Genomic DNA, 26,989 nt, shown 5'->3' with positions numbered 1-26,989 from the left:
TTGTTCTACGATATTCCGCCTTGTTCGTAATTTACCAATATCTATCGTAAAGGAAACCGATTATTACCACGGCAATAGAAATTCAAGACAAGAATCGGCAAACGGTTTTTAATCATCTGGCTATTTATCTTCTGGCCTAACGCAATTTCCGGAAGAAGCAGGGCCGCCGGAGGCACATCCGAATCGTTGGTCTTCTTTTTATCGATCGCCAGGCTGAACTTTGACTCTTCGAAACGATGAACGCGTCGTGACGTTTAATTAAGCCACGTCGATAGTCGATATCGGTGTTACCGTCCGGCAATTTTTCCACGGTAAACAAGAAGACCTGTGAAGGAACACAGTTGTCAGAAGCAGGCTTTCTAATTTGCTATACCGGATGTACGCGGAGATTGCCCGCGAGTTTTACGTCCAGCATCGCCCTTCCTATTTTTGCACGGACCGGAACGAGGCTACCGGAAAGGGACGTTTGTTCTTCGATGAGATTACGCAAGTCGATATCGAACGTCTGTCTATGGACAGTCGAATCTACTGCGAAGGCTTCGTTATATTCGATCTTATACCAGCTGTGTAGTGTTTGATTTATATTCGGTATAGACAGAACGTGTTAAGCATAGTATTGGAAAAAATGAATAAAAATAGTTTAATTAACAATGGTTACTTGCGAATATATATGTACTGGTAGCATCTATGTTGAACATTTTTTACCATGTTACAAAAGATTGTCTGTTCTAGTATACGTATATTACATCTATCCGCTCGTCGTTCATATCGAATATCGTTCTGTTTTTTGTAAAATTCTGCCGTTTCCTCGTATCGTTCGCCTTTCAAACTTTCTTTTCGACGTTACCGTAATTTTCTCCAGTTTCACAAGTATAACGCGAATTGTTCAAACGCTCTACTAAACAGCTCCGAACAGTCGAATATCAGCGAGAAGCATCGACGCTTCGAATATTGTCCATTTATATTTACTATTACTTAAAAACAAGTTATTTGTTCTTCGAAAAGTTCAACATCGATTTCGAACCTAGGTAAAACCAAACGCTGCAGTTGATCCTCCGTAGTTTATGTTCTAGGAACTTCAGCTGCGAACCAAGTGAAACTATTAAATACAATCGAACTCGCAGAAAGTGAATTCGTTATAGTTTAAGTGGTGAACGTTCTGAAAGAATCTTTTTTCTTGGCATCTTAGCCTTCTTCCGGGACTACGTGTCCGGCGGGTGGACATCGATGTCCGATGAGAGCAGGATCAGGGCTGTGCCACGCTTCTCCGCAACCATCTGTCCAAGAGAGAGAGAGAGAGAGAAGATAGAGAGAGAAAGAGAGGGAGAGAGAGCGGTTGGCGTAGAACGAAGTATCGACCGGTTAAAGCCATCCCCGCCCGGCTAAAGCGGCCAACCCTCATCCCTCTCACTCTCCCACCACGGCCTATTCGCCTTCCCGTATTCTCCATCTCCATCATCATCCTCGTCCTCGTCCTCGTCGCGCGACCATGCTGCTTTATAGGCGATAGCGCGTCGCGGCTAAAGGTCCAAGTGGGTGGAGAATAGAAATCCTCCGCGTTTCGATGGAAACCAAACCACGCGGAAAAGTAGAGTGTGCAGTAAGGACACGTGCGGATTATGGGACCGTTTCTCAAGGTGGTACGATCGAGCAGAGTTGAATTTTCGGAATTTAGGGCTCCAGTTTGAGAAAGAATGGTATTCACTTTGTCTGGTATAAATTCCAGGGGGTAAAGTTGCGAGAGGATTCTTGAGCAGGATTTTTATATTTAAAGCACAGAAGATGAATGATTCTTTTGTATAATTATCGACTCTCAAGGTGTTCAATTTCTTTTTTATTTTTGGAATACAAGTGAGAAGACATTGGATGGATTTTATGTTTCATTTAATTATATGTCTTTAAATTTTTAAGTTAACGTGATATGGAAGTTTACGTCAAGGAACGTCTTTCCTATTACCCTTTGTCAATATTTAGGAAATAATCAATTTTCTCCGCTATATTTATTTTCTGTCTTTGGACTTTCAAGCTCTCGCGATTTAATGCGTTATAAAACCCCCTGCAGACAATCATCCCCTAATATACTATTCTGCGTCGCTAATCCTCTATACTTTATACTTCCTTTAATTATGTCTCTAAATTTCCAAACTTCCACTATAATCCTTAATATACCTTCTCATACTTCATCACCCTTCATACACCCACACCCTTAACGTTTCATCCCGCAATACATCCCTCGGCCGCTATACTTGATCCACCAAAAGCTCAATCATCCTACAAAAATCGTCGGCCAACGGCAGAAATAATCGTTTCACAATATATTTCGAACTTCGCTGGCACAAAAGAGTGCGTGGAAGATATATAGGTCGACAACATGGGCCAATGGAATCAGCGATGTATCGATGTAACGAGTGTTGTCTCGGCCGTCAAAGCGTGGCAACGATTCATTCTTTCCTTTCCACTCATTTTTTCTCCGCTGTACGTTAGCTTCTCTGTTTCTTTATTTCGCGGTCTCTCTCCTTTTTGCATCGCGGCCGCGGATGAATGCGAAACGTCGGCAGAACTATTGCAGCCAGTCTCGGCTCGCCGCTCCATTGTTCCGCACGCTGCTCGGCAGACAGTTGACACGGAACAGCGGCGACACAACGATACACGCGCGTGCCTCGACAACAAAAAGGCGAAAAAAAGCTTTCAAGCGACGACGAAACGAGAGAGAAGGAAGATGGGAACAGAGCTTTGTTTAGACGACGGGCTGAAAATGCCTTGGGGTCAGCGTGAAAGGAGATTTATGACGATCCGGTGACTGCCAATGTCGCGGTTTCAAGTTACGGGGGTAGTTTGTGTTGACTTCAAACTTTCCTGATAATCCTTAACTTTGGAATGTAGGAATTTTTATTGTGTCAGCTTGCGTGTACACGGAATATCGATTTCCCAAATAAGACTTTTAGACGAGACTTATGGATCGGATTCGGTTTCTTCAGAACATATATTTCTAAATACAACGAATCACTGACGATGAATCGTAACTAGGATTCTAGCAAGGAAGAAGACTATCGTCAAACTTATTTTTATCGAAGGTAGCCTTGCATCAATTGTAGTTTCGTTATCAATCTTTTAAGTGAAATTGAGTTTTCTTCCGTTTTCTTGCGCTCTGTCGTATCTCTATATTGCAAAATTAAATATTAAATTACGAGTTCGTTCTACTTTGCCCTTTTACATGTTTAGTAAATATGTATAGAAACAGAACACGAACATGTATGTTCGTGTCAGGGATATGCCAGGAAAGAAAGTTGGGTCAAGAATCATATTGCACGAAATGCGCAATATAGAAATCATTTAAATATACAAGTATTTTTTTAGAACAAAAAATACGATTTTCTATCGAAATTACTTAAGTCAGATTAGTTCTACGGCTGAACTAGTGGAAAGCTATTTTCTGCCTTGTATTTGGAGGATGATTAGAGACTACGTACAAGGGCGTACACAGGTCGAGAGGAAACAGTGGGTGGTACGGTTACACGAGAAGCAGCATTAACCGAATTTCTAGCTTTTTCGTCTAAACAGACGCGATCGTAATACCGTAACGGCTTGTTGGGGAACACGGGAACGAGACGTCCCGGGGGAAATCATCTTACGAGCACGGCGAGGACGCCGGTTAGCCGCAAGTCGACTTCTTACCCCCTGTGCAGTGTCGGATAATTCTTTTCCTACGCGATAGAAGATGAAGTGCTTCGTGATCGTTAGCTTCGTGCGCGGTTCTTTAATGTATCAATCATCCTTTTAGCCCAGACCAGGTCTAACCTACCATTAGAGACTATCTGGTTTCTCCTCCATCGAGAAGAGTTTCTTAGCCCGAACCTCTAGGGACATCGTTCTTTTCGTTTCGAGTTATTTGACTTGTAAATTGTATTTCATCTTTTACCGTGTTACTTTAGAGCGTACGTTAGGCTGTTATACGTATGCTATAGTAACTCATTGAATCGAAACTTATTCATATTAGAAACAACCTACCGATAAAACAGTAGAATAATCTGCAATTACTAAACGAAGATAATGCTCAATTCTTGCGCTTGTTCCATTTTTTAAAAATCCTCCCTATAACGAACGAAAACTTGTGCCAAAAACACCCTTTCAATAAAACTTTAGTAACTTCCAATTACTGAAAGAAAAAGATACTCGGTTTGCCCTCCCCCCCCCCATTTTCTAAAAATGCTCCCTATAACAAACGAAAACTTATTCATATTAAGAGCAGTCTGTCAGTAAAACTTTAGTAACTTTCGATTACTAAAAGAAAACGATACTCTGTCTTTCCCGCATTTTCTGTAAATGCTCCCTATAACAGACTGAAACTTATTCACGCTAAAAATACCCCGCCAATAAATCATTAAATTTCAATTATGATGCTAAAAGGAGTCTATAGCCTTCCTCTGTTACCTTCACTCTCCGATCTATATCACGCTTCCCTATAATACTTCAAAACAGCGAAACATCTCTATATCTCATCCATCATTTATTCAAGCCCTGCTTCGAATGCAAACCATTTCTTCGCGTATCCTGTAACCCGACGGCGCGTGTACGTGCATGCAGCGGCTCCTGATCGCCACCTCTCCGCAGGAGAAGTAGGACGACAGACTCGGGCTGACTATGCAAAAATGTAGCTACACGTTTTACGATGTATCACGTGACACGGTGGATCCTACGCTAGAAGCCCGCGGGTCAGGATTCTGCAGGATCTGCGCGCGCAGCTTTACTGCCTATTGTAAAAGACAGCTAGTTAGCTTTCTGAACGTTGGTACGGGTTGTGCCAAAGTCGCCTGCCAAGTCGGGATCATCGACGAGGTCGCGAGTCTTACGGAGTTATTAAAAGTTCTCCTGAGCCAGCAAGCTCGCCCGTCGATCGCGACACTCGATAAGAATCCTCTTCGAACGATGCTCGCGGATAAGAATACATAGAGAGGAATTCTTAGATAGTTACCAGATAGCTCGGGGATAACGTCGACTCGAATGGAGGAAGCCTTTACTTTGTAAATAAACGCGGTTCCTCTCTCGAGCTTCATCAAGGGTAGTTGACTAGCCTAAAGTCGAAAGTCTTCGCCGTCTTATTAAAACTTTCCTTCGCTACCGGGGATGGAATCGGTAGCTGAGATTTCCTAGTTAGTTACTAAATGCACTAGGCTAGGGTTAGAGAGAGGATCGAACGACGAGGGTTGAAACGTATGTTAGAGACGCGAATTTAGAGTATCCTGGATATATAAATTAGATTTTAGTTTGGAAGTTTCGGACGAGGATGAGACGAGATTAAGCGTCCTGCTTTGGAAAAACCATAGCAGGACACTCTAGTGGTGAGATCAATTATTAACATTGCCGTGGTCTTACAAATTTTATTTGATGGAAAATTTAACAAATGCACATAGTATTGCATTTTTTAAAAGACAGGTACTCTTCTTCATCTTCATACAGAAATTATTAAAGATATTACAGTTCTGGTACACGAAAATGGCCGGAAATCAATTTTCCTGTTCAACCTTTTTTCACGCGTTGGTCGCTTTAAGGGAATAGAAATATTCCACCCCAACTGACGAAGCAGCGTTAAGTGTACTTTCTGCTAAGACCCCAAAGAACAATATCACCCCTATTCCAGAATTTTAAAATAGACCGCATACTTAAATAATTCTAATGCGCTCTCCCCATCCATTAAAAATCCCCAGCACATAATTGTCGCTCGCACAATTCCCAACACGAAGGTCAAGTTTGCCAACAATGGTTTCCATAAGGATCTCCGATAAGGTCTATAGATAGACGTATTGCAAACTGTTGGAGGTCACCCTTGTAAATAACGAACATATCAATTAACCTTAACTCTCCTCCGAGTCTTTACACAGGCAAATTGCAAAGTCCCTAGAAGCAAATTCGTCGATGATATATCGACGGGTAAGTTCATATACGTATACATCGAAATTACCTATCGTGTTCATATGTGTCGTCCTTTTACCAAGGGAAATACTCCCGACTTCCGTTGACGCGCGGTTCGCTCGATTTCACGAATTCAAGGATCCCCCGTGTTGCATAAAATAGAAATACATCGGCGTACACGCGCGCACACGTAACGATGGCGATCTCCATTCGGTCGTGAGTTGCGAGGAAAATCGATCAACGATAAAACGCTGGCCGGGGACACGTTTATAGCCGAGGCTGGTTCCCTGTGCGAGATCCTATGGTCGTCTACTTTGCCCTCGCGTACACGATCGCTGTAGGATCTCACCCGGGGGGTAAGGCTGGATATTTAAAGGTATCGACGTGTCGTCGCAACGCTCTGCAAAGGCGCACCGTCGCCAGGCGGCAGGAAACTTCGCTTTGAAAGCACATTGCCGACTCTTGCACGCCCTACTTGCACGTCGTGTCGTCGAGCGATTGCCTCGATTCAAGGCCGACACTGTCACTCGACCACCATTTCTGCGTCAGTGGCTTCTTCTCTCCTTCCCCATCCTTCTTACCAAAACCTTTTTCACTTTGCTCCTTTTTCGACGCTTGCCTTGTATGTTTTTTCCTTAGGATTCTGTCACAGATTTTTCAGATAACGAAGTAGCTGCTGGTTGGGCTTCCTTTTGAGGTTGAGCTTGGCGTGTAAGGCGGCGAGGATTGCGCCTCGCTGTTCCTGTTTTCTGTTAGTTATTATTTAATCCTTTCTCAGGGAACCGGGAGTTTATGAGAAATATAGGCAACGTGACTGGTCTGGCAGAATTTATTGCATGTGAATAGGCAGAAGCGAACAGTGTACGCGTCTCGTCTGTTGTATTATAATAAGGAAGTAATTTTGGTGATAGAGGAAGATGTTACTAGTTGGCGCTTCGTATCCATATACGAATCGATGAATTGATCGATTAATTGACTGTCTTCTTCATTTTAACCATTTCTCTCAGTCGTTTAATTTACCTCTTGCGAAAAGAACTTTAAGTAGTGCGAAGTACGCCAAGACACGCAGTCTGATTGAGAAGAACTGAAATTACATTTTTCTCGTTCAATATACTGAAATTAAACAATTTCGTATATAAAAGTTCATTACATTCTCCATCTTCCGCCTCGATTTTCTTCAGTCTAAGAGATTTAAAGCTGTCCGTACGGTACAGATAAGTCGAAATGGAGACTATTCCTGTCGTAATTTATTTCGTGAAACTTAATCATAAAAACTCATAGGCACTTGGAACACCATATTTTACCATTCAGCATCTTACAACCAATTTTATCCTACAGAATTCTTCCCATATATTTTCTGACATGATCTTACACACTCTCAAAGAGCCGACCCAGCGTACAAACGTAAATTTCTCCCCTTTTTGCCCGATTTTTCTGAATCTTCTCCGGGTTTATATTCCATAGGGACCTATAAACGGTCCTTCTGCACGCAAGAAACGAAGAATGGAAACCGTCGATTTTAGGGAAAATAGGTTGAGCAGCGTGTCCTTTGCCAACTGCAGTGCACAGGTTTTATGCAGAGTAACGATGACGTTAGCCGTAAGATTGGCAGAGCGATTAAAAAAAGAGCTAACGTCTCTCTCTCTCTCTCTCTCTCTTTCTCTCTACTCATCCTTCTACTACCTTGTTATTCTTTTTTTTCTGTTCATCTTATTCATTACCATTGACAATGCAATTGCGTCAACGAGTGCGTCTCGTGATAAAAACTTTTCCACGCTGGTTTCTGTCCACGTGACAGATATTCATTAAAAAAGAAGCAGGACAGCGTGGGTGGGAATTGTACTGCAACGTGATAAAACGGAACAAATCCCCGGTTAAGATTCTATTTTTAGACGAAGAAATTTCCTTCGCACCTTCGGTCGCGTTTCAATTTTCTCGCAATCTAACGCGCTTTGGCCGTTCCGTTCCTTCGAATCTGATTCCTGGTATAATAGAATATTTCTAGACAGGAGTATATTTCCTCGCAGGGCTTTCTGCATTCGTAATCGTATAATCTCTATCTGTAACCATCTCTCTTATTCGAGTGACTCGCGCGCTATATCTGCTACGACTTCCGTCGTTTTCCAGCATTCCGATGGATCTCGTTTGGCACAGATAATCGAATTATCTCTTCGGTTACCTGCAGGAATTTCCAATTTTTCATGGGATGGATATTCCACGTTCGCAAAGGAACATCTACCGAATGTCGTATATAACGATTTAGTTTCAATAGGCTGTGGATTTTTATGCAAATTCATATTTCCCTGGATACAATTAAGATTAGAATAGGATCCAGAAATTTGCGTCACCCATTAAGTGTCGTAAAAAATACTACACTTTGGACAGTATATATATTTTTGCATATACCACAGGTTACATGTTTATTTATAGGCTATAGGTCCTAGATTTTACGTTCATGGCTCAAGATTAACTTACATCTAAGACAATTGATTGAATCCAAAAATTACTATGTGCGAATGGAGAAGTATATATATACTACATATTATATCTTTAAATTTGTCATAATTGCATAAAAACCGCGGTCTAATTATTATTTATACGTAATTATTCTATTGCGATCTGTTATTGTCTATATATTATCCGTGTAACATTATGGAATGCAATCTGAAGATGAGGAAAGTTCCACAGAAATTTTTGTAATAACTCACAGAGTAACAAAGATTATGTTAAACATACGTTTACATCGTATTCGTACTCGTTTAGGTATTCGTTTCTCTTCAACTCTTTATTCGAACACTATCAGATGTTGTAAAAATCACTTTGCTAAATGTGAATTGGCCGGTGTTAGATCAAAAAGCAAACAACGAAACGCTGCGAACGATCTGGCGCCCGTGATCGTTATTGTGAACGTGGTTTAGGCGTTTTTGTTAATTGGCACGGAGAACCGGAGTCGTAGTAGCTCGTTTTAGTAAATTGAACCGAGCCGATTCCCCGCCAAGTGCGACTCCTGCTCGATCGTTCGCCAAGCGCGATTAAACGCGAATGCAAACGGTTCTGGCCAAGTGTACTCGAAATCTGGTTCACGGATTTCTATGAGAGAGCGTTAGAATCGCTGTTAGGTTGATCAGATTGATGCCATTCGAACCGATCGCGATGGCACGTAAAGATCTCGTGACGATCGATACGACGTCCTATCCAAGAGTATAGATACACTTTGATTCCTCGAATTTCCTTGTGTTATCAGTTTCAATGGACCACCTAGCGAAGGTTAAAGAAGATAGGATCAAATGTTCTTTCTAAAGATCACTGACTGAATATAAAATAATTCGTATTTGTAAATTTACAAATTGGGATATCGATCCGTATGTTTAAGTAAATCGCTAATAAATTAATCGATTTCCACAGAATCGTTCCTCACCTGACCCATAGCATAGCATAGCTAAGAAGACAGTGAAGCTTACATCAAACTATCCTAAAAATAAGTAGCTTTAAAGTATCTAAAAGTCCCACAAAGTTTAACATCTATATACATCAAGTTTGTTATTACATACAAATTTGCAAATATTATTTTACCGCATCTAAAATTTCGTAATTATGTTATCCCAATTTAATCTTACACACGCATTAGTCCGATTAACAATTCCAAGGTACAAGACAATCAAATACCCAAACAATACATCTACGCAGTAACGCACGTGTCAATCCTCAGGAAATGTGCAATTTCCGACATCACAATCCATTTTAATTAATTATACAAAAGTGAATGTTCCAACTGTCTAAACATTCGCATTTATAAAATCATCGAGCGATTGTACCCTCGTAAACTAAGCTAAACTAAGCTAAACCTGCATCTTCCTCAAATTTGAAGCAGAAACTATCTAAACAGCGAAACCCTTCTGGACGTCGACCTAACGAACAATATCAGTAATCTTGATAGCGGATTCGCGGAATGTAGCCGGTCGAACGTGATAATCCAGCGAGAAGCACGTGATCCAGGTGGATCGGTGTGCAGGTCGCCTCGGCAATCTCCGGTAATGATCAGTTTCCATGGTGACCAAGGGGTGCAGGGTGCCGCCTCGCCCTTTTTCCTTGCAGACCAACTGGCTTGGCTGGTCGAGCGCAGGAGCGTCGCGACGCTGCCGCTGCAACAACGCCGACGCCTGCAGGATGAAACATTAAGGTTGCGTTTGCGCCGATGCGCCCTGCCTTGAACTACTTCAAGGAAGGATACGCGATGGATGGATTTCCGCAAAACGCCGTGTACGGCGCGACCTTTCGTCCTGATATCGCTTCTATCTTTTAGACTTTTAGCATCGTGATTGGCTATTTTTAATTTCTATTCTTTTTCTCTTTATTTTAGTATTTTCTTTTTATTTTTGGTACTTTGAACGATGACGGAGAAACTGGCCCAAGGATTGCACGGTCTGACCTTTTGTCCTGACGTTGCTTCTACTTCTCAGGTCTCTAACCTTTCGATCTAACGTGATTTTTATTCTCCTATTCTTCTCTTTTTTTATCTCAGTTTTTTTATTTCTTTTCTCGTTTTAGAAGTTTGGGTGATGGATGGCGCGGAACAAAAGTTGTTCCAAGAATGGAGATTACCTGTCTTTATCTTTGTCACTTTTATATTTTAAGCTCTTCTCTTTAGAATTTTTCCCTTTCCGGCCTTTTCTTTTTGATTTCATTCTTCTCTTCTTTTATCTTAGTACCTCGAATGATGAATAATGCGAGATGAAGGTACTCGAAGAACAGAGGTTAACACTGACTTTTCATCGTCGTATTGCTTTCATCTTTCGAACTTTTATCCTCGCAATCACATTTTTTTCTATTATTTTCTTTCTATTTTGATACTTTGGATGATGGATGGTATGGAGAGAAAGCTGTTCCAGGAACAGGTACTGCACAGATTGACCTTTTGTCCTCAGGTCGCTTTTATTTTTTAGCTTTTACCGTTTTCCCCTTCCTCTCTTCCCTCTTTTTCTTTTCGTACTTTGGATGGCGCTTAATGCGAAACGAAGTTACCCTGGGAGCTGTTCAAAGTTGAATCACTATAGGCTTTTACACTTAGCTTCTTTTATTTATTCCTGTTCTTTGTTTCAATATTTTCAAAGATGAATGATATAAGAAAAAATTGTCGAGAAGCTGTTCAGAAATTGAATGTTCCTTTCCTTTTCATTCTTTTTTTACCTTGATATTTTGTACGACGAGTGATGTGACATTTGAAATTTGGAAGTTTAGGAATCTTTAGGCATCCCAAGCCAATTGCATACGTTTGGATGCTCTTTCGCCAGTTTCTTAGACGTCCTTCTATTCATCTTGAAAAAATTATCAATTTTTATGACTGACAGTGTCGACATTCGTCAAATCTTCTTCTTCGAATTCTCTTCCCTTCAGGTTCTTTCATCTTTCTTTTCGCCGCTTCTTTCTCAGATTTGATCTAAACCCTTTCAGGTGATTCGTCGTTCGTTAGGCTCGATTGATGGCGGAAAATCGACGCGGATAAATAATACTTCTGGAATAATAACGAGCCCGGAAGTTCAATTCCTTTCGCTCGCTAATTGCATCGACGTAGATCTGGGTCACCTTTCGCCCACGCCACCTTCTTTTCTTCCGTCATCCGATTATACGGAGACAAAGGACACCGTCCAGAGAAAACACAATTGCGTTTCCAGGCAAACACTCCAGTTGTAGCTACCCTCTGCCCTTCGTTTCTTTGATTTCCCGAGAATTTCTCGAATTTATCGAGCATGGAGAATGAAAATTGTAATTTTAGTGGAACAACGTTTTCTTAAACGTTTGGACACGCTTTACGGCTAGAGAAAGATGGATATCGTGAATTTTGAGAGACTACAGTTCCTACGAACGATTGAAATTTTTTACAATTATTATCGGTAATAACAATCCCGATTCAATAATCACCGAAATTCTTACACAGAAATTATCGCCAAACGATTCCAAAATTCCGAGTACCAAATTTTTCTTCCATAAAACGAACGTGCATCTTCGAACATTCGTCCATTAAACTTCTTCCGACTTTAAGTTGCCCACTTTTCGTATAAAGAATTCCAAACTCACTGCCAAATTTCCTGCAATTACAACAACGATCCGAAGATTCTTTTCAACAACCATCTCCTATCTTCGCAAACTCTGTACTACAAAAAACTTTACTGCTGCTAACTAATTTCCATCTGTCTGCGCCATGTACATATACATATATAGATACACATATTCCAAATATAGCAGTGGTGGTACAGTAGGGTAATCGACCAAGTTCAACCTTTCGACTATTCGACAGTCGTTCAAGAGGGCAAATATATAGGTTTCGCGAAGTTTGGAGAGCAGTTACGAGTCTGCTCGTTAACGGATTAACCGTATCGCTTTTCGCGAGTTTTATCATTCTCGCCCGGAGAGTTGCCGTGTCTCGTCGAACGCCGAATTAACGGGAATCTGTGTTTGAAATGTTTCAGGGGTGCCTTCTCGGTGGTTCGACGATGCGTTCAGAAGAGCACCGGTCACGAATTCGCCGCGAAGATTATAAACACGAAAAAGCTGACGGCAAGAGGTAAGCTCGAAGAAAATTCTCCGTTTTAACCGTAACGACGACGACGAAAGACGATAATTAATATCGTAGATGAATATGTTAATGAAGTGGCTGGGAAGTTTCGAGAGTTTCGCAATGAAGTTCAATACAAGAACATTAGCATTTAAAATACATAGGGGTATTAGGCGAAACGACTACGCTTCATGGACTTTGATGAGGCTACGTTACCATGAAAATGGTCCTCGCAAGTTTCACGCGAAAATACGAAACGCTTGGAACGAGTTCTATGGAATAGTTTATCAATTCGCGGCATAAATTCGGCTGCGAATTTGTTCTTTTTAAGGCTATGCTCGTGCAGTTTGCGGCGTATGTCTTCTTCCATTTGAAAGGACATTTGGTTAAAATTTCATCGCAAGTAGCTTCACTTTAAATATTTCAGTTCGTATTTTGGGAATATTCTGATTAAAACATGTTCGGTTCTTAAAAATAGTTTATCAATACGCGATATAAACGTAATAGTAGAATTATTCTTTTCAAGTAGCTTAAAAACATATGGACGTCGAACGTGATGCGAAAAATTAACGATGTTCCTTGAAATTTCATCGGTAGCCTAAAAATATTATAAACTGCTTCGCACATCGCGGCTAAATTTCTATTCGGATTTCTACTCGCAAAAATAATTCATTTGCTCCCTTACAGTCTACAACGCTTAAATCAACAAAACTAACGTAACATTTACGTTACTCTTTCGCGAATCTATCTGTAAGAAAAGTTTGTATATGGATTTACATATATCAAATTTTCGACAGTCGGTATCCTCATTATCTTCAAATTCTCGAACTCATTCCTCTAATTGTCCGTACAATCTTCTGTTCAATCATCGCCATGCCATTTTCACTCATTTCGTCCGGAGACATTGTTCGCTCGTATCTCGACGATCGGACATGGAATCGCGAAAAGAGCCGAGCTTTCTGTATACCGAAAGAGATTTAGCGTCTAAAAACAACAAGCGACGCCGTTGTCAGTTTGCCAACATTCCATCGCGACCAACAGTTGCCAGTGCCGTACACGATCTTCGATTCGGGAAAACCTGCTTACCTGTTTTTACGCGCGAAGTTTCATATACGTCCGTTTATTCGTCGGAACGAAAATGATAACGGAAAGAAAAGAGGAGAAAGATAAAATAAAACGTTGGATGTGACGCGAAGCCAGATGAGCGTCGTAATTGAATCAATCAAAATATCGAGCAAAAGCGATCCGATAAACGCCACGACAGTCAATTTAATTAACGAGCTAAAATCAAGGCGACTGGCTTACGCGTGTTGCGATATCGAGCTCAGATTTTTGGAGACTACGGTTAAGCGTATTGTCTATGTCCACATCGTCGACCAGACAATCTCGTAGAAATTCTTGCGTGGGAAGGGGGGGGGAGGAAGGGAAATTATTTCGTCCAAGGTAAATAGAAATATGGCAACTTCGAGTTTGCTAAGTGAAGTTTTACCATATTTCGGATTCCTTCCTTTCGTGTGCTTTAGCTTACGAATATTTTTAATAATCTTTGAATTATGCGATGGCTTTTTGGGCAAATACTTGAATGCTTAATATCCACCATTTCTATATTATTAGGTTGTCCGAAAAGTTTCTTTCGTCTTATGAGGAAATAATAGACGCACAACGTTTTTAATATTATTTTGTCGAATTACGTACGATCCATTTTGTTCCGTTGAGATAAACACCGCGACATTTCACAGACTTGGTTTTATATTTGTACGAAGGTGCACTGTTGTAAAAAACACGTTTGCGAAAGAGCGACACTTTCCGGACAACCTAATATATTATATAGGGGGGAAAGATATTTAGATCAAAGAAATATAAATATAAATAGAAGTCCTCAGTAGATTTGTAACGAGTTTGGAATTTTTCTAATCGTAAAATATGATACCGAAAGAAAAAGAACGATGCTAATAAAATATACCGTCTTCGAATATTTTTATCAAATTTTATTCTTCGGTATAATAGTCCTCCAGATTCTTAAAATACAATATCAAACGAAAAAGAAAAGAAGGAAGAAAGAAACAAATATTTCGGGCACTCTGAACTCTATATTTTAGTATCACTTAATATTTTCAATAATAATTCCATTTCATCGCTTTCCTATTGAATCTGTAAATGAATAATCCGAAATGTTTCTACATATTGGAACTGTGAAGTGACGATCTTTCACGTTCAAATAGACACACGTTCCTCTTCGGTTCCGTCACTTGTGTGCACAAGTTTCGCTTAGCAGACAGCGATTGATAAATTTAGTATCAAACGGATCGCCACCCGACCGGTGATGTATCGTACGCTCTATCATAAGCTTTATTGTCCCTATCAATCGATTCCTTGGCACAGATCCTAATATGTGTTCGCGTGACTCATCCCGCGTCTCGCGTGCGTATCACACCGCGCGAAACGTGTAAAAAGAGAGTCTGATTCACGGGGAATTATTTAACGTTGCTATATCGTAGGAATATTTATAACGAATGAAAATTTATCGTGGTAAATGAATTTTACTTCACCTTTAAAGGAGTCGAGATAAAACAGAAATATCATTATAGATTCGCTTGGTTACACTCGCTTTCTCCTTGTTTCCTTTCTTTCTTTTTACACAGAAGCGAGACATACATATTTCGTGTATTGCTTGGGATTTTCTTTTAAAACAACGGTTTATCGCTAATATTTTATACGATAGAATATACGATCAATCGATCTCTCTCGAGCTATCTGAGCGAATGTGAAGATTTGATTCGAACGTTAAGATTTTCACAATTACTATTACGATCTGTAACATGACTTCAAAGTTTAGCCACATAATTTCACGTCATGATGCATCGAATGCATCCAAATATATACTATATACAGGATATCTAAAAAAAAAAAGACAGGATAAAATTTATACTACGTGTCAATAAGTTCAAGCGGGTAAAAAAAGTTCTGACAAACTCATGTCCGAAAATGCTTCGTTGAAAAGTTATAAGGTTCAAAGACTTTCGTCGATTGTTTTGATATAATAAATGTTCGGAATTTCTTTCTTTTGCCAGTATACAGGCTTCCATTCGTCCAACTAATCACTGTGACGAACTCTTTCGAATATTCCTGTTATTGTAGAAACAACAGTAAACGCATTTGTGTCTGCCTGCGATTCCGTATAACGAGTCCTAAGAAACAACTTTCCCTTTCAACGCCTACAACTCTTCGATAAAGCATTTTCGGACATAAGTTTGCATAAACTATTTTGACCTGATTAACTGGTAGTATAAGTTTTGCCCCAAGTATTCCGGACACCCTGTATTTAAAATTAATTAATACGACTGTATCTATTCCTACAATATTAGCGGAAATTATTAAAACGAGATAAAACGAGATTGTGCATTCATTTAGTGTACGTAACCGAACACGTCGATCGCATATTACGTTTTCAACGTCAACAGGTCAACTTTCGACTGAAAGTTCGGTCGTGGTTGTTTGCCTTGATGCTGCTCCACATTGCGTTCGATCGACGCCGGTAATCGAGCTTTAGAATTCGGGCGACGAGAGGAATTTTCGAGGGTCACGCTCAGAATGCAAGGGCGACGATCCACTCGCCAGGGGAAAAACCAAACACGAGCAAAAAGTTGTCTGTTCGCCTCGTCTTTGATCGTTTGACGACGTAATCTTCACATGGTCCTTCCAATTCCTCCAATTTATAGACAATTCAAGTTCCTTGCGATCTTGTTAAATCGTTAGATGTAGAATTTTAATCGAGCGAAACGATCGTAGTTGATTATTGATTTTGTACCGTTGATCTGGTAATTAAGAGACAGTAATTGATACGATCGGATATGTTTGGCACAAGAATGTAGAAATGAGATTCGTTAGTATAACGACGAGCAATTAAAGAAAATTTAAGATGTACGAATACGTCGCTTTTAAGCAATTTGAATTAACCATACGCAAATATGATTAAAATGTGTGACTTATTATGAGAGTAATGATTAAAAGGAAGATATTGGATTAAAACTTGTTATCTTCCTATGGAATCAACACACGTGTATAAATAGAGTTTATAGATTTCAATTATTCGTTTAAAAAATTACTTGCAGTATACAGAAAATGATTCATACTCGACGTGTTGGCGGAATATACAAGTGTCACTGTTTGAATTAATTATAATGGCACTTCTCTACTAGTTCAGAAGTACCTTATATATCCGATCCTTAGATTAGGAACTGTATAATCTGCGGATTTACGCGACATCTATAAATTAGCAACCGTACAATCTCAACTTTATTATCAAACATTAATTTTCAGAAATTGGTTCGGCGTAACAAGTGGTAAAATCAATTTGTCTCTCCATAAGTCACTATATGCTTTTCGATATAAATAACGTTATAACCAATTGAAAGAAATTTAAATGAAATATTTTAGAAATATAAAATAACGAACAAGCGAACAAGTCAATTTATTAGTAAATTCATTTAAAATCGAACGAATAAATTAACAACTTAATAATGAAACGAATTTTGGAGCGAGGTGTTTGGAGATACATCACAATATGAAGAGGCAGAGCAACGAACATTTTTTCATCGAACTTTGTCTTAAAATCGCGGCGCGTTTTCATCGTCCACGAACGTCACCGAGATAAGCAGATTGACGTCATAAGGTTCTCTTGGAGGCTCCGAGGTGAGCTTCGCGAGTTCTTTTCAATGGAATCTTACTGGCCGGCAGAGCGACAAATTCTTTCGTTGGATTGAAACTGGATGAAATTTCATCTCGTTTCAGATGACAGGATTGACGTCAATGAGTTGTAGAACTTCACGCAAATTCATAGCTTCAACTTCTATATTTCTCTTTACCGCGGAACGTTGATTATTATTCAGAAACCGATTATCCGGATTCCCACTTTGTCGAATGTTCAATCGGTTACCTTCATTTCCACGCCATAGATTATCCTCGGACGTATGAACTGAAATTCTACTTTATTTTATATTATTCACTTAATTTTATAATATTATTATCGAGCAACATTCATTGCCTCTTAACTTCATAGTAACATTATTTAACGTGTTCTTAAATCTTTGAAATTCTAAATTTAATCTTTCATTTTCTCAGGAATCGCTTGTTTTCTGATGGACTACCTTCAGACAGGTGTAAATATTTATAAGGATCAGAGTGAAATTGATTAAAACCATTTCTTAGTCACAGTAAAACTCTGCATTTATTTGAACGAAATTATTATTAGTGTCTGATTGAATCGTTGCTGCCGACTGAATCTACTTATTCCTAAGCGAACTTTCGTTACATAAGTGAAAAATTACATGCAACAGGGAGAATCAGTTAGCTTACCATTACATTAACATAAAATTGATTTTATTCATTAGCTAATTTCCAATTTCCCGGTTGAAGCATTGAAATGTTCGATTTAAAAAGTGGTCGATAAAAGATTTATTCTCATGTAACAATACACGTAACGGAGTACAAGCATTTAGTTTAAAAGTATCTTTGGTCACGATTCCGAATAACGTAGATGCTTCGCAAGTTTTGCACAATGCTGTCAGCGTTTATAGAACGAAAAGTTTTGCCCGGCTGTGTTTGAGAGAAAGTAGGAGAAGAGATAAATTTCGTCGGTGTTTCTATTGGCACGATGGATAGTTCCTGCTGGCCAGTCGCTTCACTAGTTTCGATGCAGCCGAAAACGTTACGACTGGCCAAGCTTAACAACATATACAAACGAAGAGGATAATCTAAGAGATACCGGTAATGGAAACGCACGATCCAGTTTGTTTCTCTTGCAGCGGTTGAAATCATTGCCTTCATATCCTGTGCCTATTTCGCATTCGCGAAATCTAAACTGTTAGAAATCATTCATTGAGACTATTCGAGGTTACGTTCGTATTTCTAGCAACGTTTATAACAAGACGGAGAAGCGGAATTAATCAAATATTAGCCTCTATACCATAGATCGTGGTATTCGAGGATGTCTGACCAGTGACTGTCCTGTTCTACTATGAAGAAATAGCTGTAGGAAATACAGTGGTTTAGGAAAATATTTGAACGCCTATCGTAGAAAATTTCCACGTGTATATTGTCTGTTATATAAGGCATTTTGAAATTTCATTAGCTCTATAATTCGATACGATTGTCACGATCGTATTAGTAAAATTTCGGACTAATTTGACAATGTACGAGTATACGGAAGTTACAACATATTTACCGCGAACATATATTTAGCAAAAAATTAATATACAGCGCGAATAGTTATTTTGAATTTGCACTAAATATCAAGAGTGGTTCCATTGGCACGTATGCTACTTTCAAATAAATTGAATCTGAGTCGCCTGAATTTACACATTTCATTACTTTAACACGTTCCACCGCACGGTCTAAATTTTCTAGAATGATTAAAACAAGATAATCATTATGGACTATAAAATGTTCAACAACGACCCAGATAACATCGTCGGAAAGAATCACACGAAGATAATACAATACTTTGCAAAAATTACATGTTATGGTGCAATATATTTCCATTCATCTTTCCTTTCAGAACAGAGAGTATATTATTGGGTTGTCCGAAATGTTTCTTTCGTTTTATAAGAAAATAACAGACGCACAATGTCTTCTCTTTTATATTAGTTTATTGAATTATTCACGAATATAATAATAAAGATAGAACGAAACGGAGCACATCTAATTCAATAAAATAATATAAAACAGAAATTGTTGTTCATCTATTATCACCTTATGAAACGAAAGAAACTTTTCGGACAACCTAATAAATTCGCACAACAGTCGGCGCGTTAACTCGAATAATCTGCGAACGCCCCTCAAGCATATTTCCTCTAAGCCGAAATCCGCGAAATACCACGGGAGCTATAGGAAACGCGGGAACATTTTCAGATTCAGGAATCGAATGGACGAGAGGAAATCGGTGAAACAGTTTCCCGTCTGTATTTTTCCGCATCCAGCGATCGGCTGGCCGATTCAAGGTGAAACGGCGAATCGGTCGCGCTTTATTCGTTTCAGAAACATGCGGTTGAACGGCGTCCGTGGCGTGTGTAGGTCAAGAGGTTACTGGAGCAAGGTCGTAGAAGAGAGGGTGCAGCCGTGCCATCCCTCTCGGCCCGGCAACCAGAGAAACAGAGGGTAAAGAGGGACGAAGAGAGACAGAGAATACCGCGCTGTGTGTCGAGAGGGGAAGGAGAGACAGCCCGCTCATCTTCCCTCTGCCTACTGCAACCTTTTTTTTTCTTCTCCTCCCCGCCACCCTCTCCCTTTCCACGTGTTACCTTTCGCCTCTGCGGAGAAACTGGAACTGTCGGCCAAAGATAGAAGCAAGCCAGTTACACGCTGCACCGCCCACACCCCGCGATGCCGTGATTTAATTCCCTCGAAATAGTTAGCCTTAGCTCTGTGGAATTGTCTGGTGCGTGCTTGCCTGTCGTCGGAAATGGAGGCGGTGGAGCGGTTGTCTCAGGGAAAAGGGTGGTTTCCGGGGATCGAGTGAACGTTCGGATCGATGTAATCGTTGTTGGAACGCCGCAAGTATTTTGTTAAGTTCTTTTTTCTTCCTGTTGACGGCGAAGAAGCAGGATTCGCGTAATATCGAATTGCCAATACCGATTCGTAAATAAACAAATTATATTGTATTACGATGTACTGAAATGTACGATAGTTGCTGAAATATTTTGCCAACATTATTAACAACCATTGAAATTATTGAGAATGCCATGGAAGATTCGTTGGTTCGAAGGTTAATCCGCTTTTGCGTTAGTTGTTTGTTAGTCGACATGTCATCGAGTCTTTTTACACGATAATTAAAATAACGTTACTGGCAACGGCTTAATTTAAAAATTTTTAGCAGAAAATTTTTAACGAACTATACATTGTAAAAATTGTATAATTTACGGATGGGGAATTTAGTTTTTCGATAGGAAGGGATGACAGAACGCGGAGGGAAAGACATGTTGATGATTGAATTCATGGTTTTGCGTGATTTGGTAAATCGTATTAGTCTTTATAATACCTCATGAATTACGTAAACTTTGAGAGAAAAACTTATAAAACAACCGAATACATTTACAACAGAATTTATTGCGAAAGTAGATAAATGCCAATCGAGATTGGCGATGCTCAGGACAGCGTCCACTTCACGCACCTCTGCGTTGCGTGCAGGGATGTAGTCTGGGGGTAAATGAAGGTTCTAAGGGGAGGAACGCAAGCATTGATTTTATAGGAGTTCGCCGGCAGACAGGCAGAAACGGAGATTTGTTGGAAATTAGGTTTTATAGAGATTGGCGTTGTGTTTCATTTAAGAGCCGAAGGTAGCGAAGGTTGTTTGCAAATTGAAAACTTTTGTTCCACGAGTTAGTTTGCTCATCAAGAGCAGAATTTTCGACTTTTGTGTCTTCTTCGTGTGTAAGTTTAAATTTCTGCGTTAATTTTGAGGAAGTACTTGAGGAAGTACTTTCGTTGGAAATTCAATTTTATGATCTTCATTACTTAAGATAAGGCTTCATTTTAACAAACGAGGTTAGCCAATATTTTTGTTCCGTGAATTTGATATCCATTCCTTCGCAACGAAAGCGTGGACTTTTGAATCCTGTTATACTGTACATTTGAATTTCCACGTTGATCTTAAGGAAGCTTGCGAAAACAAGGAATTTCTGTGAAAATTTGACATTCTGATCATAATGTTATTTCTGTTTTAAGAACGAACGATGTCGGAGATCGTCTCGGACGACAGAATTTTCCTACGAACTTCCCAATTCTGTTTCGAGATGAATCCAAGTTCTTCCATGTTGATTGTAAGGTAGTTGGCGGAAAAACAGGAATTTGTTGAAAATTGAATTTCATGGATGTCGCTCTTGTTCTTATTTCTACAGTGTAGGATAACGAAGGGAGGACTTTAGAAATTCGAAATTTTCATTCTCCGAGTTTCGCGTTCGTCATGTTTCACAGTACGATTTTACAGTTTCATATATTCTCGTGCTACAAATTCAAAAGAAGTTTGTTACATTTAAATTTTGTAATTATCATCGAAGAATGAGCTGTTGGTGAGGCAAACGGTTTACATTATCGCGGATCAAGAGCGAAGAACGTAACAAGCGTCAAGCTTCCATCCAACGTAATGCCGGTCATATTTTAAACAGAACTCGGTGTTTTACGCTCAGTTTCATGTTTTACAAACATGTCCTTTACATATTCATATTTACGAGCGCGAGGTATTTTCATATACGAGTGCTACGCTTGCAGCTACAATCTCGCGGAAAGAAAAACAATTTGCTGTTTAAACAACAATGGAAATCATCCCATCTGCAGTTTCTTTATAACTTACCTAACTCTAATACATGTTCGTATTTATCGAGACCCAAGGGCTAGAATTCCTTATCGATAAGATATTCAAAATATCGACTCGATCTTCGCGGAAATCGAACAAAAATATTTTTCTGTTTCGAAATAAAATTGTAAAATAATAGACAATGTGGTGAAAAAAATCATACATGGCTCTATAACTTTTTAAGAATTTACCAAGTTACTTTGCAAGCAAATTGGCGCTAGTCGCCATCCTGTTTGTAAAATTGATCGCTTGGATTTCGACTTGTCGGTTTAGTTGGCTCGCAAGATCCTTCGGTTGCTTCCAGTTCACCGAATAATTAATCGAGCACTCTCTGTCCGTAGTTTCGTTAGCAGTTTGTACCGTTTGAAATTCTAATTCGCGCAACGGGCAATTCAAAGGCGAAGCAGGCAACTTTGGCGCGTCTCAACCTCTTTCCAACCCTGTTAATTTCTCTTTTCTCTGCTTAGCAACAAAGAGTAGTTGTCGCAAGTAATTTCCAAAGTAATTTCCTTTCGCGTTTCAGCCGCGTAACATGCTGTAAGTTGTTTCTACGGTGCAACGGCCGACGACGATCGTGAAAGTGCCGTTCTATTCATAAATCGCGCTTGCTTTCGTCTTTTCTCTTTTTTCTTCCCCCTCCAAGTCACTTGTATCTATTTTAATATCAACAAATGGTAAATAGGAAGGAACTTCTTGTCCACTCGGAGAACTTGACCCAGTTACACGGTATTCTCTTTGAACTGTATCTTCGTTGTCGTAGCTTCAATGTCTCTAAGTTTCTGTGTAGGCACCAGTTCCAATTATCAGTTAAGAGCGCTAACTGTTACATACGCGATACGTTCTGAAGTTTCGCGCCATTATCTCGGCCCGTGTTTCGTTTTGAATTCGAGGATACGCCTCCGTAATTATCTTCCCGGGTATTGTACGCGATCTAAGAATCGTAGAAAGATTTCCCCTCCTTGAAGGACTTCGATGAGCCTATTGTTGCAGTATTATTGTATACCGATCGACGAAAATACACTGTCGTCTGGTCGCTGTTCTCGACTATTTTCGAGGAAGAATCGATATCACGGTCGAAGGATAAAAATAAGACGACACATAGGATCTTGGTTGTTTGCGTGTGCGATCCACGTGTAGAAATCGTGGATTGGCTTTGAGAGGACTTGCGAGATCGTTGCAAGGCCGATCCTCGCTGGTTACTTTGCGTCCGATGAAGCACGAATGTCACGAAAGTCAGCAAAAACTCTTTCACCCTCGATACCTTGCTTCGAGGGATGAAGATGAGTCAGCAGGTGAACAAGGGCGGCAGAGGGGGTTCCGAAGGGACGAAGGGAGTGGACGCAGCAGCCCTTGATCTCTCGGGCGTGATAAGAACGCGTGTCGTTCGTGAATAAACGTGCATTTTACGTTTCGATACTATCTTCGACACAGAGGGGATGAAGCGCGCACACCAGCCTCTGCATTTTTCCGCGTGAACTTGGACGATGCGAGTTCTGAAGATACCGTTCGATACGACAAATTACATATATTATTAAGTACAGTTTTTCTTTGTATAAATTTCATACACGAGGAAACTGTGAATTGTTCATTAGCCTGATAATGATATTCTTACGGTAATGAATGTTACAATCATAAAAGGAAAATATAGTTTCGCGTAATGTTTGCTTTTTGGCTATTATATACTTATCATTATATAGTAAAATAACAAATATTTATTATACGTACATTTCGACTTGTTTTCTCTTCTTTATTGACATACACTGTGTTTAAGAATTTTTCTAATCTTCTGAAATAAATATTCTTCACTCACGTGTTTATTCGTCTCCTCGATAAATCCATTGATTTCTCAGGTTTCTAGTGAATTTCTGTTACTTCTGAATATAACGAATATTCCGTTACTCCTTCAATGATACGAGGAAGATGCTTTTATTTGTTTGTTTGAGAAAAGAAGAATTTTTATCTTCCTTATATTTCTATAAAGAAGTCTTTATTTCATTTGCAAGTAATCGACGCGTGATACTTGGACCTTCGTTCATAGGACGAAAGCCCAGCCGGAAAACCTTGTTTTCAGCGGAAGAAAGGCGAATTCTCTTCTTTGAACGGCCGTTCTTTCCGGTGATTCGCGTACATGTGGTCTGATAGCCTCCGGTACGGTGTAGTCGGTAACGAGTTTAGCGCAAACAAGGGTGGCTCGTTAACTGTTCACCCAGCTGTGTCTAATTTTGGCCAACGGCAGCATCGCGAGACCGACGTGACTCCGCCTATTCATTTTTGGAAAAATAATGAAAAAGCTAATTCTCGAGCTTCCTACAATTTGGTAAGAACGCGGAACTAAAAGATTTCAGACAAACGATGTCAAATTAAGACCAAAACTACTTAATCCTTTCATGTACGTATAAATTGTAACGAATTATACCTTTTGTACAAAAGAATTAAGAAAACGTTGTGTTTCTGTTATCAACGATTAACAAAAATATTTAATTCTTGTCTAATAATTATCCAAGCATAGACAAAGTATTTAATTACAAGAGAATCAACCCCTAAAAGAATTAAAAAAACATCGTATTTCTATTATCAATAATTAACAAAAGAAAACATTTCTCACAGTCTAATGAAATATTCGATTTTGAAAGAATTAATCCCTAAAATAATCATTTTATTTTCACGGTTCAAAAACCACTAAATTATCTGGAATTTGCGAAAAATTTTCTACCCCTCGCGCGAAGAATGCTGCAACGTTCGAATCTGCTCATAGAGTGGGCAAATGACATCGTCGAATAACCCAGTTTTCTCTTCTTTTTCCCCTTTTTCCTTTTTTGTTTTTTTTTCGTCAAGTGCTCTGTCCTCCAATTTGCTTCTCCTCTTGTAGCTGCAGTGTTCTTCGTGGACTCTTCTTGCTTGTCGGTAGATGCTCGTTAATTCTGGTTGTTTAGGCGCGGATACGAATGAAGACTGCCGAGTCTCGTCACCGTCGCAGATTTAATTATAGGCGAGAGAAACGAAAGAGCGAGAGGAAAAAGATCAAAAGGGATGGAAACCGGTGTCCGATTTCTTTTTCCTCGACGTTCGAAGCCAACGGAATTTCGCGCTGGATAAATGGATCCGGCTACTTTACGGTGCTTCGAAACGCTTTCTTAAGCGTATTAAATTATTAAGCGAGAACGCTAATTCTCTGAAATTCTATTTTTACCTTAGCCGACACTTACCTCGGCGACTTGGTAATTATTCCGAGGGATGGCAGATTCTTGCGGCCGTTTGATTGGTTGGCTACCTTATTTTACGGAAGATTGGAAAAATGAAAGAAGATTTGTCTTCTTTTACAGAAGATATCACGTCATGTTATTTTATTACCATATCATCTGATACTTTCTACTTGGCCACTCGAGTATTTCGTATTTGTTCGTTTAAATTTTAGTTTTGTTAGTTTCGAGACAGATTCTGTAAAAAGCGACCGACTTACATACATACCGAAATAACAAATAGAATAATATATAGAGGTAGAGTAAAGAAGGGTAATTCATTTTAATATTTTATTCGAGGGAAAAGGTAAATTCAGTGGAAGAAAGAACGTATAGTATTTAATAAGTAAGGCACGAAGGACAAGACCGATAATAGATATGGAATGGAGGGTCGATCCGCGAAGGAGGGCCGTTCAGGTGCGCGTACAACAGAAAGGAAACAGGAAATCGTGCTCGAAATGACTTGGCCACCGACAAATCCAATTTTATTACGGTCCTTGGTGAATTACCCACGAGGAAACTCGTCAAGGGAGCTCGTTGGAAAATTCGATTTCGCGGTAATGACTATACCCGACATGGGTTGTCGTTACGGCGAAACTCTTGCGATAAAGCTCGCTAGTATCCGTTCTGGAATGCTCAGCCATAGGGTAGAATTCGTCAGAACGTTGTTCAATGGTCAGACAGTCGCTAAACTTGTAAATTTTACGAACTTTAGTTTTATAGTATGTCTCAGTGGCGATATCTGTTATTTCTTTTTTATTCTTAAACGAGTCAATGGTTGTTTGTGAATCACGTTATTCTTTCCTCTTCCTTACTCATAACTATGCTATTCTTTTTGTCTTGTTTCAGATTTTCAAAAGCTCGAACGCGAGGCACGAATATGCAGGAAGCTGCAGCATCCAAATATTGGTGAGCGTTGTTCATTCACGAACAAATATTCTCGTTTAATATCTCTTTACTATGAAACTCTAGTGTGATCCATGCATTCCATTAGAATTTATATTTTTTCTCTACGAGAATCGATATTGAGAGCAACATACAAAATTGGAAAGATATCGACGATTAAAGATCCTCCTCTTTTTTTAAATTGAAACTTTCAAGAATTTCGTATTCGATTGTACGTTCGAATACATGTTTCATACACATTATATGGGTAACATATTATTTAACACATGGGAAGTAACAATGATTCAAAGAAATATTACATACGCGCCCAAAATCGACAGAAACTCAATCCTTGTCCGGCAGGAGATTCTGTCGTTGTAGGTCAGACGTGATCGCTTGGTCGCGCTAACTTGTCCGCCTTTAAGTAAATCCGGACTTTCTTAAACAGACGCGCTGGTTCCCCCTCTACTTTTTGCACGTTCCATGCTCTGTTTATTATTATCAACTTCCAAATCTCACGAGATCTCTTCAAAGCAGAAGATGCAATAAAAACTCTATTCGACGCACCTATACATCAATGATCGAAAAAAATCAAAATCGTCGGATTTCTTCATGTTTCTATCGTTAGAAATACGAGTACGTTGCGATGTGCATTCCATTTGGTGGTGGCCGAAACGCATACCCTGACCTACGGTGCGAACGTTGGCATTGAGACTGTGCAGCAGTTGGCGGTAGCGAAGCCTTTCGATAAACGACAGTCTGGCCCGGAAACAAACGGCGCAGAAGAGATTTTTGGCGCGTTCTCTGGAAAGTTCGTTTGGCGCTTCTACGCGTTACACGATTGCGCAATCTTATTTTATTGTATATTTTTCCCACGCTATCGATTCTACAATCGGAGAAAGACCACGAGAAAAGTTGAACAACGAGAAATGGCGAAAGATAACGATCTCGTGAAATCTCTTCAAGGCGGACGATCCAATAAATAGCCTGCCCGACGCACTTATGCATCGAAGTTAACGTTATAAAATTCCCCGGGTCTATTAAAAGATCGTT

At 39.6% G+C, this 26,989-nt stretch overlaps 1 protein-coding gene across 37 annotated transcripts in view; it reads left to right on the top strand.

Annotated features, from left to right (window-relative positions):
• Positions 1–26,989, top strand: part of LOC117207356 (calcium/calmodulin-dependent protein kinase type II alpha chain) — a 152,655-nt gene that overhangs the window by 35,434 nt on the left and 90,232 nt on the right. For all 37 annotated transcript variants that reach the window (XM_033447479.1, XM_033447480.1, XM_033447484.1 and 34 more), the window contains exons 2-3: positions 12,378–12,472; positions 25,901–25,960. In XM_033447479.1, the coding sequence (XP_033303370.1) occupies positions 12,378–12,472; positions 25,901–25,960 (155 nt within the window). The remainder of the gene's footprint in view (positions 1–12,377; positions 12,473–25,900; positions 25,961–26,989) is intronic.

This window comes from Bombus bifarius, unplaced genomic scaffold (assembly GCF_011952205.1).
Source record: "Bombus bifarius isolate JDL3187 unplaced genomic scaffold, Bbif_JDL3187 scf7180000008028, whole genome shotgun sequence".
In the NCBI taxonomy this organism is placed as follows: Eukaryota; Metazoa; Arthropoda; class Insecta; order Hymenoptera; family Apidae; genus Bombus; species Bombus bifarius.
The sequence above is the reverse complement of the archived record's forward strand: the minus strand, read 5'-3'. Positions and strand labels throughout refer to the sequence as shown.